This window comes from Solenopsis invicta, chromosome 14, assembly GCF_016802725.1.
Source record: "Solenopsis invicta isolate M01_SB chromosome 14, UNIL_Sinv_3.0, whole genome shotgun sequence".
Lineage (NCBI taxonomy): Eukaryota > Metazoa > Arthropoda > Insecta > Hymenoptera > Formicidae > Solenopsis > Solenopsis invicta.
Genome location: NC_052677.1, coordinates 8720245 through 8741192, shown reverse-complemented (window position 1 = coordinate 8741192; position 20948 = coordinate 8720245). Strand labels below are relative to the sequence as shown.

The following is a 20948-nucleotide window of genomic DNA, read 5'->3' as shown; positions in this document are numbered from 1 at the left end:
AAGTGTAGCATTGAAATATATTTATAAGGCCATAATTACTAAAAATAAAAAAAGTAGACGAATTAAAGTTGAAAGATTAAGTTTAAAAGAGTGATATTCGAGAAAATAAGTATATTAAATAATATATATAATAATATATACTGCTGTATATGTAATGCTTTTGTGTTTGATATTCTTTGTAAAGCGGATATAATACTCGTCGCCGGAAGATCTTGCAGCCGCAGCAACGTCCGATGTCGCGGCAGGAGGGCGGCACCGGTAAGAAACTACCTCCGACCCCGACCAAGCCGAGCAACGTGGTGATCAACCGTAAGCTCGCCTCTCTGCCCGCTACGCCGAGCAGACAACTGCCAAAGACCAGAACGCCCTCCGAAGAGAGCTACTATAAATCCGACTATAACGAGGACTATAATTACGCTTATCGTAGTCAGGACAATCTGCCGCAGGACACGTATACGGAGAACATTTATAGCCAGCAGCAGAGCGGCCAAACCGATCCCGCCAACAAGACTCTGTATCCCGAGATAAATCAGGATACTCAGTATAGCTACACGACGCAGGTCGATGGTCAGTACAGTCAGTCGTATTCAGAGCAACATGCACAGAATAGCTACGAGCAACCGACGGCGTACACGCAACAGAATTCGTACAAAGACGAGTATCAACAACCTTACGTGCAACAGAACACTCAGACGTATCAGGAACCGTATATGGACACGACATATCCAATCGCCAGCCAGGCGAACGATCAGTACGCGAATCAGGCAAAGAATCAGTACGACAAGCCCGACGGTATGATAATCGAAGACAGTTATCACGAAATGGGTTTCAATCAGAACAACGTTCAGTATCAGCAATCGGATTACAAGCAACAGGACATTTATCAGGAACAATACGACGATTACAATACCACCGTACCGACGAGTGTTTACGATCAAAATAACGTCACTTATAATCAATCAGCCGAATATAATAGTCAGCCGGAGCAGTATGATTCTCAGTACAATATCAATACGTCGACCGATTATCAGAAGACTTATCAAGAGACGTATAATCAAGTGCCTGTTACGTCGCAGGATAATTATCAGGAATCCTATACGAAGCAGCCGCAGGAAGATTTCGTAAATTATCAAACGCCGTACAATAAACAGAATGATGTGCCTACGACGTATAAGAACGACTATCAGGAAACTTATCCTACCTACGATGAGTATCCAGACTCGTATCAAGAGTCCTTCGAGGATCAGCGTTACAAGGAGGATTCGATGACGGCAACAGACAGAAGACAGAGCGAAGTGCCTGAGCTATCCGTGACCACGCCACGAGGTCAGACGAGAACGAATGGTTATCCGCCGAGCGAATCGGAATATCTCTATCAGTCTCAAGAGAACGAGGACGCGTTGAGTAGCTCCAGAAGAAAGAAGCTCGGTAGCAAGCGCGAAGCTAGCCCGCTTCTTCAGCAAAACACAGACTCGCTCGAATCGAGGGACGACGAGCTAAAAGACTCTTTCGAGACCGCCATCAGCTCCGTTGCTAGTAGTCAACACAAGAAGGCATACAGCGAATATTCGACGGCGGGTGACTCGAGTCCCGCGCCTGCCACCTTGGTGGAGTCTCCCCAGAACATCGCTCAATCACAGGCAACGACCATGGTCAATCATGTGCCGACCAATCATGTAACCACCACAGCGGTGGTCCACACAAATATTATGAACGGAAAGCGACCATTAGCCAGAACAGATTCCTATCAGGAGGACGTTCTCGAGGACGAAGACTATCCGGAGATTATTCCCAAAGAGACACAGAGAAAGGATTCGCAACAGTCACATCAGAATCAGCACTCTCAGTCAACACTCTCGCAGAAACCAAAACTTACGAGAGGGGACTCTTACATCTCAGATAATTACACTGAAGAATCTTACAGTCGTAGAGAATCGTACGCTCAACTGCCCACTGAAGGATTCAAACCGCCTCTCACCAGGACCGATTCGTATCAGCAGAGAGAATTACGAGGCAGCAATTATGGAGGACACTATACTGCGCCGCAGCCTATTTCCAGAGCGGAAAGCTATCAACGTGGTCACTTTAAGGATCAAGAGTCAATGGATCAGAGCGATATTGTCCTGAGTAATGCGATGAACGGTGACTATTCGATGCGGGATGAGACTCTTGAGAGGTACGAAATTAAATTATAATTCTAAAAACTTATAATTAATTGCAAATAATTTTTTTCTCTCTTTGATGTATGAGTTTAGATGAGTAAATAATTTTTTTTCTGTCGAAGGTACGAACGGGGTGAGGAAGCCTTGCTTCGTAACTCTCGAGAGGACTCGCTGGATCAGTACAAAGGGACTCCGACTTTGTCGCATATCGAAAGCCCGCGCGGTAAGATTATTTTGCTAATTATTAATTAGGTAAGAATTATAACATTATTTAACATTTTCTCACTAATCAATCGATTGGCTGACTAAATTTCAGGGAGTATAATAAAGCAGGCATCGTTAGATGAAAGCGTTCAGATGGATACTCCGCCGAGGAGTCCGCCGGAACCGCCTGTCGACGAAGAACTTCTCGGAATGGTCGCGCCCGTACCCACGCAGCTTAAGGAACGTCCAGAGATGACGGCGAGGCAGCGGTGGCATTGGGCGTACAATCAGATCATCATGCAGCTAAACGTACGTAAGACTTAACGCATTTTTAATTGTTCGCCTACAAAAATAATGGAAAATAGCGGAACACCAGTATTAATTGCCAATGAATTTTCGATTCTTTGTTTGAAATTTCGGTCATTAAACCGATCACGCTGGCATTCAATTCAAACAGCGGTCAACGATCGCAGAGGCGACCTTTGGAAAAATGCGGCGATGCCGGCATCGTCGGCAACAACCCGCATTTGTTGTAGTCCTTCGCGACAAGCTACAATGGCCTTGTCAATCATTACCTTCACGTGACATTTACGATTCGATTCATCGCACAGGCAGACAAGCTACCCGATTGTCGCTTCTCCGGTTTGTCGGTCGTTTATATGTTAATTGTTCAAGGACGGAAGGTCACTGGCAGTACATTGATCCCTATCGAATATATTTAACGAGGCTGCGAGATGGGGACTCGTCGATCCTATCTACATTCTGGTATACCACTTGCATAAACTAGTTTTGCCCATATTTAGCGATTGCTAATGTGCCAATGTGTCATGATGATTGATAGAGCGCTGGCGACGTTATCATTAATGCAGAGGCAGGCGGAGTTTCGCTCTTTATCGATTGGTAGAAAAATGCTTTTCCGCGACCAGATAAAAACAACACTCGACTTGGTATTCGTGTATCGGTATATACATACTATATCGGTTGAAAAACGATTGAGCAAATATTTCGCAAATGGCGTGCAGATAAAGGAAGTGTGACATGAGTGACGTTACTTTCCGAGAAGGATGCGACGAAATGTTAAATAATCGGACACTCGCGTGACGCATCGAAACGTTTATTTCATTCATTGCCGTTCTACTTGAAACTCGAAACAAAGCGATGGGTATAAAGTACAAGAGTCACGGTATCATGCATTACCTCAGCTTCCTGTCTCTTTCTTTGCGACGTTTTACTTTCCTGCGACACAGACATATTTTTTCCTGAAATTGCTCGCCGATGATCCGTGTCGTGCTAATCAATTGTTAAACGTTATTATCGTCATATGGCATTATTGATTTAGGTGCGAGGCAAATGCTCAACGACACAAAGTATCGTAGCGAATTATTGACGCTCGTTATCGCCTCGGCGCGGCGTCGCCGCCTTAAAAGTGTACAGCTCGTTGTCGGATCGTCCGGTGCCAGATTAACGCCTGGCTTACACGAAACTTCCATTAACGCAGCCTCGTCGACCCGAACGAAAGTACTGGAGTACGCACCTGGTGCACTCCTGGGAACCGCAGCAGTTGATATATCGTGTATGCCCGAGAAACTTTGGTACCGCTCTGCTGGAAAATGTAAATTCGTGCGGAGCCGTGGGTGGGCTGAAACAGGCAGTTGCCGAAGCGATTGTTTGTTTCCCCGCTTCCCCACGGCTTAGAAACCGTGCTAGAAAGGGGCCCCGGTCTCTCGGTGTCGCAATTACCACAGCTAACGACGACTGAATGGCTGTTGATTTTTATTATTAAAAAACGAAACTCTACACGCTTCGCGATTATTGCGAAAAAATGCGGTTTTTTGAATAGAAAAAAAAAAAATAAAGAGAGAGAATTATAAACCAAAAAAAAATTGCAGTATTATGACGTTGTTTGAGTTAAACGAACAAACCACGAACACAAGTTGTTCGCGCGCAAGAGAACAATAGTTGAATTTGCTACCTTTGCGGGCCTCAATTATTGCCTCTGCATGGCCTCGCGCATTTGTTCGCGTTGTACATACGCTGCTTTTTGTTGCCTTTTCTGCCAAAAAAGAACTATCCTCGGCGGAATAATCGTCCTACGGGAAACAATTTAGGATTGATTCGCCCGGATGTTGGACTCAGCGCGAGAGATACGGCTCCCGATAGTTCGGTTTTCACCCTACGTAACGCCCTCATGCAAATCAACCGTTTCAATCCTATGCAAAAGGAAAAAAAAAAAAGAATTGGAGGAAACCCATCGTTTCATACATTTCACGAACGTTGAAACACTTCGCTAAAGATATTTTCCGAATGTTTCTCATTTTCTTCCTCTCTTGCTTTCGTCTCGTACTGCAAAAAGAGAAATGATCGGATCGCATTAGGACGGATATTTCAACGGCGGAGAAATTTTTCCGCCTCTCGGGACCGAGTTTCTCGCTAAAGCGATTTACAAGAGCTCAAGGGTCAGCTACCCGAGCGCACTCCTTTCTTCCCTTCTTTGTTTCTTACTGATAAAATAGCTTTTACGTGTAGACACGTTCTTATACTTGATCATGCCGGTAGTCACCGTCGCTGTATTACTACGCGCGTCAATGCATTTCTCCGCCGCATCGCCGCCGCCGCCGCGTTTTTTCTTTGTGTTTTTTATTATTATTCACGTAAAAATGTAGGTTTTCAGACTCTGGCCGTGCTCACTTTGCATTTTATTCGGATTCCTTCGCGTCGCATACATTTTGCATTCCGCCGCCGAACGCGCCTTGATAAAGCTTCATCTTGCCTCCATTCCGTTCCCCACGCGCAATTCTTCGCGCTTGCGACGTATGCGTTATTGGCGGAGGACTCTGTCAGTCCATCTCGAAATACACAATTTAAGCATATGCAGGTCAGCGCAATCCATACATCCACTCTACATTTTAATTTCCTGATTACGCTCAATATGGTATACATTCATATTTTAATTTAAACAATTTACATATATATATATATATTAATTGAATCGGGTACACGCGCACGCATTAAGGAGAAATTATTTTATGCGATGTTTATCGAGCTTCCGTACGCGTGCAATCGTATGCTGCACACAGACTCTTTTCGATAATAATAGAGTACACATATCGTGAGGTTTATTTCAACTTTTAACTTTTACGTCTACGTTTAACAAGTTAAAGACGACTTTTCATTTAAACGCGCGTAAAGCGTTTTTCTGCGATAGAGGACCTCGCGGAGAGTAATCTATGTAGGCCAAGCCGGTGGCCCGCGTCGTAATCAGAAGCCCGTATGACTGCCAGTTCGACGACGAGGAATCGGTATCACCTTCGCGACAAGGTCTCGCCTCCCGCCATTTGCTTATCGCGGCTGGCGCTCGTCAACCGAGCCGCACGTTTCTCTTTCAGTATCATAATAGTCAATGGTCCGTCGACTGCGAGCACATCGGAGTGTCGTATAAAGGGACCGAAGGGCGAAAGTCGCCCCGCTCTTCACGTTCCCTTGAAGTTACCTCTTCTCATCAGAGGTTCGAAGTTAAGCACACCCTCGACTTCAACGAATCGGCGAATAAAAGAGGCGGAGCGATTGTATCGATCGTTATTAGGCTTTTATTAGACGGAAGTGTCGTCGTATGCCTCTCGCAAAGGGCGCGTCCGCGCGGGGGGTCGTGTTAACTTAAGTGAAAATACCACCGAGTGGTCCAGCCGAGGGAGGCTGACCACTACCTTCGGCTCGGTTCCCGTGCTCGGATCTTTTAGCGAGTCTGATCGTGGAACTGACTGAAAGAGGATCTTCCCTTTCACGCCGAGTATTATGAATCTACGTCAAAATAAGTCGCGCCGCGCTTCTCGGGCTTAAATATCACCGACATGGGAAAATTGCGGATTATTAGGATCTTGGATAGGATTTATCCAAGAAAATTATTACCAAGAGGATAGACGGAGAGTACCAGGTGCCTGGTGTGGATTATTCGTGCAACGAAGATCAGTATCATGAATCATGAGAAAATGTCAAGCGTATAAAAAAGATTTTTTTTTTTCAACTGGCTCAAGTACAAGGACACAATTAACGGATGATGTGAACGAAGCATTCGATAAGCATTGAAGCGGACGTCCTTAAATAGCGGATGCGACGCTATCGCGAATATCCTTGATGTATGTAACCGCAATGTTTTTTCAATATTTCGAACGGCTTTGAAGTGTCGTGTTGAAACTGTCGCGGACGACGGGAATAACCGTGACTTTTGTCATTTGAAAAAACAATAACATTTTGACGAATTGAATTTTCAATTTTCGATAGAGCAAAAAGAGTTACTTTATTAAGTCTCCTGTATTGTCAAGAGAGAATAGAAAAACTACACGATGGAGACTCGGGAAAAGTCGACGGAATGGGCTTTATTGTTCCCTCTGAAGGCGGGTCTATTCGCTATGAAATCATCGTTATCCACGAAGAGCGTGAGCCGCGGCGAGAAGGAGAAGGAGAGGCTTTCGAAAAAAAGTCTTCGTGAGCCGCGAGCGAAGATACGTCGAGGATCGTCCTTGTCGGATCTGGATAAGCTTCAGAGCAAGACGATCCTGCCGGATGTTGTCAAATCGACGGAGAAATGTTGTTCCGAGTCGCTTCCGCACTCACCCGCTTTATCTCGAACGAATCTTCAGTTGGGCAGCAGTAGTATGAGAGGCAGTATAGGTGATTTGATGAATATGAAGAAATACGGTGGGTCCAATTGGAGCGTGCGGAGCGAGACTCTGATTGCAAAAGCCGTGCCGTTGAGCACAGTTACAACAAAGCAGAGTTCACCGATCGAGAAAAGCATGGAGGATGATCTTGAGGACGAAATGCAAGACGAGTTTCCGGTCTCTGGAAAACCATTGACCAGCGCTCAAAGAACTCAGAGACTCAGCAAACTTATCAAGAAACAGAGGCGAATAGTCGTTCTCAGTCCTAGCACATTGAAGAGGGGTATGGTAAGTCTCATCGTTGATTAAAACGGCGATTATTTTCTACAATCTAACATCTGTCGTCGGGTATCTTATTAGAAAAACGTCAGTATCTGTTTAATAAGATTCTCTTTGAATCGCTTTTAATTTAATCTGTTAAAATTGCCTGTTACAATCAAAGAAATTTTAACCTGTTGAGATCACTAGGAGTCCATTCAAAATCGAACAACCTTCTATGAAACTAATTTTCATCTGAAAATATGCTATCTTGAGAATACACCCCTAAATTTTTGTTGAATTATCTCAAAAATTAAAAATTTTATGAATATTTTTGTGAAAAAGTTAAATTTTACAGTTTTTTTTTATTTAAACTTTTTTATTATGTTAAATTTATTTGAAAGTATACTATTTTAAGAATATACCCCTAAATTTTTGTTGAATTATCTCAAAAATAAAAAGTTTTATGAATATTTTTGTGAAAAAGTTAAATTTTACAGTTTTTTTTTTTATTTGAACTCTTTCATTATGTTAAATTTAATTGAAAGTATACTATCTTGAGAATACACCCCTAAATTTTCGTTGAATTATTTCAACAATCAAAAATTTTATGAATATTTTTGTAAAAAAAGTCAAATTTTGCAGTTTTTTTTATTTGAATCTTTTCATTATGTGAAATTCTAATTAAAAAAAAATTATTGTATGATAAAAAACACCTCAAGGTATATCTAGTAAAATTTTTGCGACGAAGTATCAAAAAGCTGGCAAATGACGACTGATTTTGTGCAGAGGGGGTCCAGTGGACTCCATGTGACCGTTATATTATTTGGAAGCGTGACCTCAACGAGTTAATAAGTAGAACTTTGTAATCGTCACGGTATAAAAGGCGAGCAAAAGGAATTCTCATCCCCATACATTTACTCGAATTACATCACGTCATTTTACCAGTAGCAGCAAAGTGCACTGGTTTATACGGCGTACAAGTGAAGTTACAAGAGTCATACATCCACATTTGTCTCTCGCCACTCGCGCCACGTACACGGCTTTATTTCTTGACGGATTACGAGCGAGGACGCGAACAACGGGGGGAAAATGGAAAGGACCATTTGTCCGGCAAGAGAGTTTGTTTTATTGTTTTTTATTGCAACGCACACGTACAAATCCGTTACTCGATTTTTATTAGATCGATAAATTGTCGAGTCGACAATACTCGAACAACCGCGTTGTTCCCTGCACGATCGCAGGGAGCAGCTTCGTCGATCCCATTGCTGAACGAAGAGAAGAGAGAAGAATAGACGATACGTGTTCGCCGCCTCGGCTGAATTCGAAACAGCTTTCATCTCCGTGGTGACAGACACTTACGGGACTTGAAATATTCATGATACATTTGCGCCGCCTATACGTTGCAGGACTTACCGTTAGACGCTTCGTATCTGCATCCTGATACCGCGCGCGGTCATCACGGGGTGCTTGTCTTTCAAGCTTGTTATTCGAGCGCGATGCTAACGAGAGCGTGTAAAACGAGAGCACAGAGCGAACGCGTTCTCATCCGCTTTTGCGTTGTCGATGGCGCCGCGAAATCACCGCGGCAAATTCCGGTTACATCCGCGCGATATCGCCGCTGAAGTTACGTCGGTTCGAAGTTTTCTAAATGATTATGAGGTAGGTGCAGTCACTTGGGTGCAATTTCCACGCAACGAGATAATGCCCTCGTAATTTAAACTGATGCGTTGTACGCGCGGAACGAGGACTTTCGCTAAAACGTATTATTGGAGCCGTTGCTGTGGAAATTTCCGGATGTGTCCGCCTCGTACCATTTCTGCCACGTAAAGTTTCCCGTCGTTTTCTGTAACTTCACCGTGGAGAGTCATTAGCGTTACTTCGACGAGTGACGTGATAAGGGAACGCAATTTCGAAATGTCTGTTTTGTGCACATGTCATCGCCTATACAGATGTATATCGTATCGCGAAGTAACTGGAACAGAATTTTGATTGGGAAAAGCCCACCTAAATTTATTTTCTTTCAAATCAAGACAATTTATTATACAGACCTGAAAATGTTTAATTACTAAGTAATTGTTAAAAGGAAACCGCTTCATATGCAACGCGGCTAAACGGTTTTCTCTTAATTTAAAAAAGACTATTTATCAAGGAACTAGCTCAGCTTACTTTCAGTGCCGATAGTAGAGGTGGAGAACTATCGTATCAGTTGGGCGATAATTACTTTTCTAAATATCGATAATATCCATAGTGCTGGCAATAATTTTTGAATGATAATTTTAAAATTGTTGATAATACTATGGATATATTATCGATGTTTAGATAAGTAATTATCGCCCAACTGATAGTAACTGCTATGGATAGTTTTCCACTCCTAGTCGATAAGCGTCAAATAGCCAATCGATCGTGGATTAGCTAATCTTACGGTTGCTCTGGTGCTCAGCTTACGCGTTGTGGATAATCCTCTAGATGCTCGTTAACCTTCTCGTTGATTGACTTACGCTATTAGCTGGCTGCAACAATGACAAATGAACCTCTCACCAGTCTCACCAGCGGTTCATCTGAAACACAAACGTAAGCGGGTTCTTATCTCGCTGTGCGATCCAATAGAGAGAGAGAGAGAGAGAGAGAGAGTAACACGTGTACATTCTAATCCTTTTGCAACTGCGCTCAGCTTTTTTCTTATTTAATTTTGCAGTATTTTCTTTTATATTGGTGGTAGGTCAACGAATATAATTACATCTTGGAAAATGTCCAAGTGCTGTTGAAAGTGGATTTATTGTAGGACTTCGTATCTGTTCTTCGGGAAACCGTGCGGGCTGGAAGAGTTCCTTTCAATTTGAGATTTTGTATTTACCGAGAAGATTGTAAAAAAAAATTAAAAGCGAGGGATCTTCGTCCTTTGAGGTTGTCTGTGTCCGTTGAACCAGGCCAATTGGTACTGGTCCAAGCGCAAGCGCTTTGGAAACGTTTCCTTTTATCCGACTCGTCAGGCAAACGAGGCATCGAACCTTCCACTTGCCTTACCTCACCTCCTTAGCCAGCCCGTTTCATTTCCGGACGAGTCGCGAATCTCGCAAAGAATCTTCCACACGATAGTCTCAAAGATACTTGATCATCAAAAGAAGCGAATTTGAAGCTGTGATTTAATGCGACGCCGCGTTCGCGAGGAGCATTTTTTTCTATCAGTTCTTGCAATTTGTACCGCTTGTAAAGTAGATTGCAAAGCCAGCGAAATGTGGAATAAGTTTTGATATTGCACGACACCGTCGTGTTTCGCCTGACCACTAGTCTTCTTCAATTTTAGTTATTTACATGTACACGTAATTTATACGCTGAATCATAAAATGTGCCCCCTAACTAAGCTGTTAAATAAATCCTTCCAATTTTCTCTCCTACACAGACGCAATGTGATCTAATCGGAGTAAACTGTCGCAGTCGCGACACATTTTCCTGTGACTTTATCGCTCTTAACTTTATAGCTTTCCTCTTAACAGCATTTATACATGTATAATATATATATATTTATACGATAACTAAAAATAGTAGAAAGCTCACGCGATCCGAAAAAAAAGGGAAAGAGATTAGTCCAGCTGATATGTTTCGCGCTCGGAACGGCGCAAACTGTGATTCCCGAACCGATTGTTACGAATCGTTGAATTATATTTCTCATTAGCCACTTTCTACTTAGGATATCGCTCTAAGAGGGTAATCTGCCTTGGTGTTGTGCCATTTACGGTAATGAGCGAGTTTGTCGCGCTAATCGTATTTCGGTTGACATCAATCTTGTTGACCGTTTTGTAAACGGCAGTGTGCAAACATTTCAAGCTCGGATCCGCTGAGCTTGATTCCCGACCTCTCGGCATCCGGTATACCGCGGAACGAGGTTAATATCCCATAATTTTCTCTCTTCTGTCCACGAGTTATTTTCCTTTATGACAACGCTGATAAGATTAGTCTATAGAGCGAGCGCCGGGGAAAGATACTTTGCTAGTCGTATGCCATAATATTTTTCATCGTCACAGCGTTCGTCTCTTGCGATAACTTCCGAGTCCTAACGTTTTGAATTATTAAAATATGATAATGTTTCCAATGTACCGGGAAGGACATTCGTCCTGGCGAAACGAGCTTGTAAAATATTGTATCTTTATATCTCGGAAATTGCACGAGAATTATTAAAGCGATTCAGCGGCGTGCAGTCGCAACTATAAATAATTTTACTTTAATTAAAAGGGCATGAATATATTTATGATAAATGACGTAATGCTCTTATTGTTATCCTTGGAATACTATTTGAATACATTTACGAATAAATTACTTTCAATTAATGTTTACAGGGAGAAACAAAAGTTATGTACACAATTAACGTTTAATAGTCGCGCTTTATACATAATCCTTGAAATCGGTTAATTTCATTAAGGAAAGTCTTAATAAATTTTAATTACGTTATACAAAACGAAACACGAATCGAAAACATGACGACTGAAAGAGAAATAATTAAACGAAGACCGTCCCGGCTGTTTTCCATCATGAAAATACAGATTGCATTTATATTTTAGAAACGATAAACTCAATTGTTATTTTAATTATAGAGAAAAATTGACAACTACGAGAATGTTAATATATGAAAAAAAAAACTGAAGTATAAATACCACCAATACATTTTTCATTACATAACATTTTAATGGTTAGCTTATTTTGAAAGAATAAATCAATACATGTAATTTTTAAATTTGAATATACATGTGTTGCAGTACACGCGGTCCCAGTTATGGCGTAGCTTTATTAAATTCCTAAATGACCTAAATATTTGAAATAATTTTCTGGCTTAGGTGATCTTCATTTGCACACTGTCGCGCAATTTTCAATCTGGATTGTAGCCGCACAGAAATTCGCTATATCTTGGGTAGCTTTATTTGCGCAACGAAGATTATCCAGTCTTCTTCCTCATTGTTCTTCGGCTCGGAAGAGATCGTCGTTTTGCCACGGAATATCGCAGACATTTTGAACGTCAGATCCAGAATTCATGTTTATTCATGAATACCAACTATATAATTAAAATGGCTGTCTCTCTCTCTCTCTCTCTCTCTCTCTCTCTCTCGCCGTTCAACAACGGATTTTGTTGCACGCACGACCGCACGTTCAAATACGGTTAATTGCTAACAGTAATGGCTCCGTCACTGTTCCCTTTTTTAAGTATCCGAGTCTCTTCCGTATTATATTTTTGTGTAAGGATTCCCGGTCTCGTGCTATTCGCTAATGAGATTTCTTTCTGGCTATCTTGGTTAGCCCCTGTTCCGCTTTATTTTCATTATCGCGTTTCTCTTGAACTGTATAAAGTCTAATTTTTCCAATATTTAGTTTACAAGTAACAACATTTACTGCTATATATTATATATGTATGTATATTATGTGTACTTATTATATTATCAGTGCATACAAGATGTTAATATTACACTCTTCTTTTTGTTACAGGTGAGTACCACAATTTTGTCATTCGTCCCGATAATTGTATTTATGCGATACGCGACATTACTGATTGCGACAGGTGAGTCCTATTTATACACAATGCTCTGCCATTAATCATTATCGTGTCAAAACATATATTATTACAATGATAAATATTCATTTGCGACTCGAATATTCCTAATAAAGGAGTACGATTGTACATTGCTACAAATCGTCTCTGCTTCGAGGTGTATCAGTTAATGATACAAAGCAAAGCTTGACTTCCGCAGTAAGATATTTTTTATTATAGAAGAATTTATAAGATAATTATAGAATAATTATAGAATAATTGTAGGATTATTATAGAAGAAGCCTAGGTATTTTTTATTGAGAATTGATTCAAGTGTCATATATGTCAAATGTAATTGAGAAAAATGTGATTTACTTTCCCCATTATTACTACACAACTTCCTTCTGTCACACTCATTGAAATCCTAGAAATGCACTTTAACCACAGTTTACGATTACGATCGGAATAATCAGCGTTTAAGCGTGTGTAAAGCTTGATGACCGGCCGCAGGCATTAGAATATATCGGCCGAGAGTGTATCGAGAAATGTGTGAATGCATAGACGTGAGTGTATGCGCGCCAAACGAAGCAAGGCCAATAATTAAATATTCATGAGGCGCGGTGCAATATGCCTGATATTTACTTTTATCGTAGAAACTTTTTTTTTTATCGCTAATAATGCAGCGCTCACTATGAGGATTATAACGAGTTTAGTTTTAAAATCGTTGGAAATCGTGAAAAATTGATGAGCTCACATGCGAAATGGATTCGCGGTGGGTTTTTATAATTCCGCGTCTATTCTGACAGCTTTTTTGACAGCATAGTTGGTCATTTTTTGAAAACTCGATTTTAATCGTATAAGAATAGCTGAAAGCTTGATTATAGAACAAAAAACGCGATTTAATATCAGTTTAACTGGTTGAAACGAACCGGTCATATATGGGTAAATGAAAGAGGAAGATAAACTAAGAAAAATATTGACGAACATTGAAAGGGAGCATCGGTAGTGCGGTCCTAAAGTGCTGGCAGTTCTGAAAGGGGTTAACAGTGTTGTGTGACCACCTTGTGACGGTTCACTTAAATAGTTTCGAAATTTGATACATTCGGAGGGTAGCGTGCACGTCGACCGATAAAATCCGCATTTTCTTTGCGTTACTTTGGAGGGTTGCCTCCACCTTTTGTATATACTCGCCACGAGTGAGTGTCCCTGATATATACCCACCCTTTTATGTTGGGAGAAAAAAAGGCGGATATACAACACAACGCAGAACACAGTAGATAGATATATATATATATATATGTATGTATAAAAACGTCTGAGATATTTAAAAATACTTTTGCTCGTGAGAGATTCGCACACAAATGTGCCTAGAATAAAGAAGAGTTATGTAGAACTACGTATTTAAAATTACGTATTTTAAATTTAAAAGTATCGTTTTTGTATATATAGAAACATATTTTTATGCAGGATTTTTATCCATTTAAGATAATAGCAGCCTGTTAAAAAAAAGAAACGTAGCAAAATCGAATTTCAATATTGGTTTTGAGGTTTGCAGAATAGTTTTTACATCCAACATTAAAACGGGGTCAAGCGTTTCTCGGGAAAACTCATCTCGGGACAGTATTCGTGTTCGGGAAATTATAGAGGGTTGCTTCTCATGCCGCTAATTACGTTTCTCACTCGGCGAAACGTGCAGATCCCGCTGGTTTGTCTCGTGCAATTTGATCAAAGACACATTACATGCGGATGCACATATTACATTCTAATGCCTAATGGTAACAGCGCGTATAAGTTCCGTCAGATTACACTCGATGCAAACCGAACACACGAGTTTACTTCGTATCGCGCAAGAGTTGTCCGATCGATTTATCAAGTCCATACGAAGTAAAGACGCAAACGCAGACTCTTGTGCGTATATACTTTCAATTTATCTTAAGGAATAGCCGAGGACATTATCTTTAACGTTACAAATTCGTCTTCCTCGTGACAATTTGCCAGACCATTTGGCCGAGGGCACGGGAACTCACGTGGCGTTTTCTTTCATTTTTTTTTCGTTAAGGGCCGTCCATCGAGAAATGGACGTAATTCTTTATCGTCACGATGCTATTAGGGAGGACGCACAAAACGCGTGACGTAAAGGTTTATGTTGGCAATTACCGTGGATCGGCCCGCGGTGATTTTGGTGAATGCTTCGATATTGGGGCAAGTGAGCGTTCACGATGGGAAGTCGATGGTTACATTCGGCATTGAAAGGGCGATGGTGCGGCACACACCACAAAATTCTCGCCGAATTGAGGAACGAGCAGCACGCCCGAATGCTTCGAAACTAAACGAGCAAACCGGACAGCTCCGCTGACCGTAAACTCCTTGCGGCTTCCGTGCTTTGTGAGGCTCGCCTCCGATATATGAGGAGGGAAGCAAAGCTTAAGGTAGCGTCGCCGATACTGCCAGACTCGATAGTTTCCGTCGCGTTGCATTATAGAAGACAACGAGACATCTTACGACCTGCCGGTGCATGCCCATAAAGCCGACGAGTGAATACTTTCGTGGCAATGCCTCCCTTGGAGTCATACGTGAAGATTAAGAACCTCCGATGAGGAACGAATTAATACGTTGCCTCGCGAATGTCTCCCCTCTCTCTCTCTCTCTCTCTCTCTCTCTCTCGGGAAATCGCGTTATTAAGAATTATAAAATAGCACAAACACACAGTTCACGTTGTGCCGGCGACACGCGTATAATAAATTTTATCTTGCATTTGATAAATTTACTTATTTAAGAAGATTAACGGTCGCGTGATGAAGCTTTATTCTTATCAAATTAATGGGGCTGATTAAAAAAGGAGTTAAAAAATGCCGCGATATAAATGAGATCTATCGAGTTAAAGGCTTGGAAGAAAGATGGAGAGGAGACGATCTATAAGATATACCTATCGTGCGACATTACGTTGCATAGCCTCAGCCGTTCGTTTTATTGCCAGCCATCAAGGCGTTCATCGATAACCTCGAATTGCCGTTACGAGAACTACCACGTAAGCACCGGACAAAGACGGCGGCGTTACGCGAGACAATCGACCGATCGAACCAGAGCGGAGCGACTGACCGAACTCGTACAATTCGCTTGTTCCGAAGTATCGGCGGCGCGGATCATCATTATTTAACCGTGGTCGGTTAACACGACGTGTTTCAAACTGATCTCAATCTTATGTAAATGATTTCTGAGGGCGGGGAACATCGGATGGTTTCCCAGGCGAGATACCGCTCGAGCGCCCCAGAGAAGATCGCCCGACCAGAATTATCTAATTGGAATTCTCCCGCGAATAACGCGTCTCGTCGATCGCCGGCGAAACTATCGACCGACCGGCGGCAGGTTATTCTTGTTATTGCCTTTCCGTCCACTCGCACGTCGAGATGCTTCTGTATGCACGTTATCGGAGTGAAACTGAATATAACTCGACCGGTGGAGCGGTTTAAAAGTATCACTGTCGAAGTTTCGCAACGGTCTCGGACCTCCAACTTCGATCGTTGCGGAAATAGTATCATCCAGCGGCGCGGGGAGATAGCGAGCGAAATCTGTGGATTTCATTTCGAAAGCGTGCTACTAATTAGACGATTAGTCATAACACGCGACTCCTCGGTTAAGAGGTAGAATTTTCTACTTTTGCTCGTAACCGCCGAAGGAGGCCATCGAAAATCATTAGCATCGTTTAGAGATTTTGTATATTTTCAGCGCGGCCAATGAAACGGTACGACGAAATCGCTCGATATCGTGGAATTGGGTGACCTGGCGTTGGTTTACTCGCGACGAGAAATAATTCGCAATCGATAAATCTTTCCGCCACACGATTTCCTTCCCACAATTCCGACCGACGCGACGATCTAACTACTCCTCGTTGAAATTCATTCGCTCGCGAACACATTTGGCCTCGCACTTTTGCCTCGAACGGAACTTGCGCATTTCGAGCGACGACGTATGGAACATCGCGTCGTAAACGCCGTTCGTTCGGTGTGCGAGCGAAAGAAGCCGTACGCGGAAAATTCTTGTTGTGATTTACGAGGTCGCGCGGAAGCTATGACAGAGAGCTTGTTCCTCATGCATTTATTTCCCGCTTAATTAATTATTCCCATCGAGCGCCAAGCGCGCGCTAGTTAATTCAACGTTCTTGCATCTTTGCGATTGTTGACTCCGTTTCTTCCCCGCTTTATCTGCCGCACAGTTCTCTCTTCCTTCATCCTCCATCTCACCAAATATACTTATATATATACATAAAGAGAGAGAATATATTTGTGTGCTTGTCGACGCGCTGTATTAATATTAATGAAACACCCTTCGCGGAAATTAAAGTGAAAATTACCATTACTTTAACATTCCGCGCTGTTTTACAAGGCGTTTCGTTTTGCTTTGTGAAGGGGAGCTTGGCTTCATCGAACATAAATTTCTTACTCTTCTACCTCGAATTGCCCATCGAGACGTTCATTTGATAATAAATAATATCGCGAACGCTCAACCCTTTTACTCACCGAGATCTCATTAATTATCATTAGGTGTTCACTGCTCCGGACAGCGGAACAAGCCCTCGTGCACTTCGAGACAAGTTCTCTAATCGAGAACAGGTGTTCTCGTGTACGCGCTCGCTTACCCGGGATTCCGGGTAACTGACGGCGTCGTCGAATCCTCGCACGATGAGCAACAAAGTGCAGACGAGCGTGGAGTCTCAAGAAGTGAAAAGTAAAAGAGCAGCTGACGTGTAATGCTCTTTGGAAGTGGGACGGCGAGATTTTCTCTAACAACACGCTTTAAGGTCCGTGCCTTTCCGGAAATAGCGGGGCGGTCGGTAGTTGTCTTTCACGTACCTTATCTCTCGACTCTTTTTCCCCACCTACATATTGAGTCGCTCATCTCTTCGGCTCGTTTCGGAGCTTCTTACGAACGTGTCTCGCTTTCCCGACGAGTTGCGCCGATTTCATATGCTTTTAAGTGCTTTCCACTGTAGGCCCCTAACTTTCGGAAAACCCAGTATCCGCTGCGTTTCACCCCAAATTTTAATCCCTACGTCTACCAGAGTTTCTCGCTACTCGAAGTGATCGAATTGGACTCTCGTCGAGCAATATCTTAGCTTCCTTTGTAAGAGACTCTGTAAAGCATCTCTTTTTTTTGTTTCTTTCTCTCTCTCTCTCCCCCTTCTTTCCTCCTCCTTCCGTCCAATTTATTTATCGTTCTCTCGAATAAACATGGAGCTGCACGACTTGGCTTGAATCTTCCAAACGATCGGGGGCAAGCTTGTTGCGTTTTGACTCTTTGGCCGTTTTCCAAGCACACAACCCTCAGGCTGCTTCGCCTGCTAAGTAATTGAAGGGGCGTCCGATCGATCACAACCGAAAATGCTGACTCGTCGTTACCGGCAGACCGGGAAATAAGCGAGACAGTTGTCGTACCGATCGGAAGCGAGAACATCCAACTTATGACTTTGTTACGGAGACAACAGACGTCCTCAAATTCACGAGCTGCGACATCTGAATGACCGCATAGTACTTTTGCCCGAGTCCATTCATCGCGGCACTTCCGAATGTCTCGTATTGTTTTTTTCTCGTATAAAAGTGCGCCCGACATATTTATTGTCACTTTTACTTTTCCGCAATGTTCGTTGGATGAAATGGGAGTACACTAAAGCTGACCTAAAGTTGAATGAAATAAACTTCATTATCATAAATTAAATTTACATAGATGTTGATCAATTACATGCACCGGTGAGCACATTTAAATAACTGAACGCCGGTGTTTGCTATCATATCAGCAGCTCGTACGCAAAGTAAATTTTGCATTGTGATTATACATGGTTAAGATGTAAAATAGAAGACGAAAACGTATGTAAATTGGTACTAGTGCTTTTTGAAAGTTTTACTCGAATATCGCGAGAGAGGAAAAGAAAGAATTTATTGCTGGAACTTGCGTCTGCTTGCTTCGTTTTCAAGACGGTTAATTTCCTCTGCTATTGTAATTTATTCGGTCTTTCTCTCTTTCTCTTACTATGAAGCAACGGTACTTGTTGTTACACTGCATTTCCGGCTTTCCGCCAGTCGGAATCAAGTAGAGCTTGCTCTCTCTCTTTCTCTTTTTCTCTATCTCTCTATTTTAGTGTTTTTCTTTTTTACTCGGCCTCTTTCTCTCTCTCTCTCTCTTTCTCTCTTTTTCTCTTTTTCTTTCGCATTTTTTATTCGCTTTGCAAATCTCAAGCTGACCGACCTATCTCGTAGTTGATATTCAAATTGTGTTTGTACGCAGCAGCGAAAGCGCCGAGACTTCTATATCCGAGCTCGATGCTTATCCGCTAAGCCAAGCTCCGTATTACAGTTGATCTTTTATTATCGGAAATTGCGACATGCGCACTCGGGAAATTGTCTAAAGAAATTTTCGTGAAGCTGCGTTTTCACCAATTATTTCTATTTTAGCTTCGTTATTTCTAACTGTTTATCTCAATGAGGCAGCTTGACAAACTAAATGGACCGCATAATAACCCAATTGCATGAAATAAACGCTCGTGGCAGTTTGACCGACTAAACCAACGCGAAACCGACGACGATGATACGATAAAGCGGAAGCGACCACACGAATTCAAGTAAAAATCGATGACTGGCTTTGACAAAGCAAAACGTCCGCCCGTTCGTGAAACAACCGTCTCCGGCCACGGGCGCGATTGATTTCGTGAAAATGGGTAATCATTTCAGATGCCTAAGTAACAGCGATCCCACAACACAAGTGGCTTTCGGCCTGTTGTCGGTTTCATAACCCGGACATTAGCTTCATCGATTGTTTCGACGAACAATTATTTAACTGCGATAAATTCGATTTGCGAGAAATTTCCCCAGTCACATTACACTTTCGAAAAATATGTAAAAAAAATTTTCCGGCGCAGATGAGTTTACGTGAAAATATTATTCTTTAATTTTATGGATAAACACATTTCCATCTTGAACTCTGTGTATTCCCTAGCTGGGATGCATGGAAAATGCATCCCGGAGAAAAATTGCCGGATCACACAGCACCGGGCACCGGGCTGTAAACATAACGGGTTATGTCACCCGTTATCTCAATGTCTTGTAACGCACATGCTGGAAAATTAATTGCGACTTCGTTGTAATTGTTCGAGAGATTATTTCTGAACAGGGTACGGTTACGGTAAATTATTTCATCACTACGTGTAAAAATGTTCTTTACACGTGCGCAAGCTTCAATCTGGTTTTCTCGGTCGATCGATACTTACGAGAAGGAGTGGTTTAAACTTGGACAAATTTAAATATTTAATGTCACGTGAGATTTATGTGATACGTTGCGCAATTGCACTGTCAGTCCATTGTAGCGTTTGTGACACTAATTACAAATTTGTAGTTGCAAAGTGTTACGGGGATCTTCTCAACACTTTTAACACAAAGTACAACTATAATGAGATGGTGTATCAAACGTCGATTTTTACTACTGGATGCTGTTATCCAGTTTGCCTCGTTCCAACTGTACGATGCTTTAATTGCAGAAAGTTTGAAAGTTTAGACGTGGGATCTATGACCATGCTCAAGCCATTTTAACTTTCCTCTGGCAGAACAGTTCTCTTATTCTTTTCACGTCGCAGTACATGAGCTTCTCCTAACTCCGACAGGATTAAAACATTCTTATGTTCCACTGCGTTTCCATTTTGCATCTGACCTCTTGTTTTGAGTTTCTTGCTCTCACACACACACACACACACACACACGCACGCACGCACGCACGCACGCACGCACGCACGCACACGCACGCACGCACGCACACACACACACACACACACACACACACACACACACACACACACACGCACGCACGCACGCACGCACGCACGCACACGCACGCACCGCACGCATACGCACGCACACAGCACGCGCGCGCGCGCGTATATATATATAGGTATATTTTCCTTCACTTATTTAGCATAAAGAGCTGACGATGAAAGCAGTTATTAGCAGTGAAAGGAGCTATTTTCGCGTTAGATAATACGCACTGAGTGTATATAACTGACAAACGTTATCGCACAGATTTAATCTTTCTGAAAACGCGTGAACCAAATCATTGAATCATTCTCGCAAGAAAGAGGATCACACGCGGGAATGAGATAATCATTTA

At 42.2% G+C, this 20948-nt stretch overlaps 2 protein-coding genes across 2 annotated transcripts in view; both read left to right on the top strand.

Moving 5' to 3' along the window:
• The window catches only part of LOC105194493, a 62458-nt gene extending 42429 nt beyond the window's left edge, over positions 1-20029 (top strand). Inside the window, exons 14-17 of the mRNA XM_039457024.1 lie at positions 185-2176; positions 2285-2385; positions 2479-2675; positions 12758-20029. Of these exons, the coding sequence (XP_039312958.1) occupies positions 185-2176; positions 2285-2385; positions 2479-2675; positions 12758-12865 (2398 nt within the window). The 3' untranslated portion in view covers positions 12866-20029. The remainder of the gene's footprint in view (positions 1-184; positions 2177-2284; positions 2386-2478; positions 2676-12757) is intronic.
• On the top strand, positions 2688-7598 carry LOC120359467. Its single transcript, XM_039457025.1, has one exon. It carries the CDS (start codon positions 6707-6709, stop codon positions 7331-7333), a length of 627 nt encoding a protein of 208 aa, XP_039312959.1. The 5' UTR covers positions 2688-6706; the 3' UTR covers positions 7334-7598.
• Positions 20030-20948: the final 919 nt, after the last annotated feature.

Coding starts and splice junctions, on each gene's coding strand:
- LOC120359467 (XM_039457025.1), top strand. CDS start 6,707: ATGGAGACTCGGGAAAAGTCGACGGAATGGGCTTTATTGTTCCCTCTG.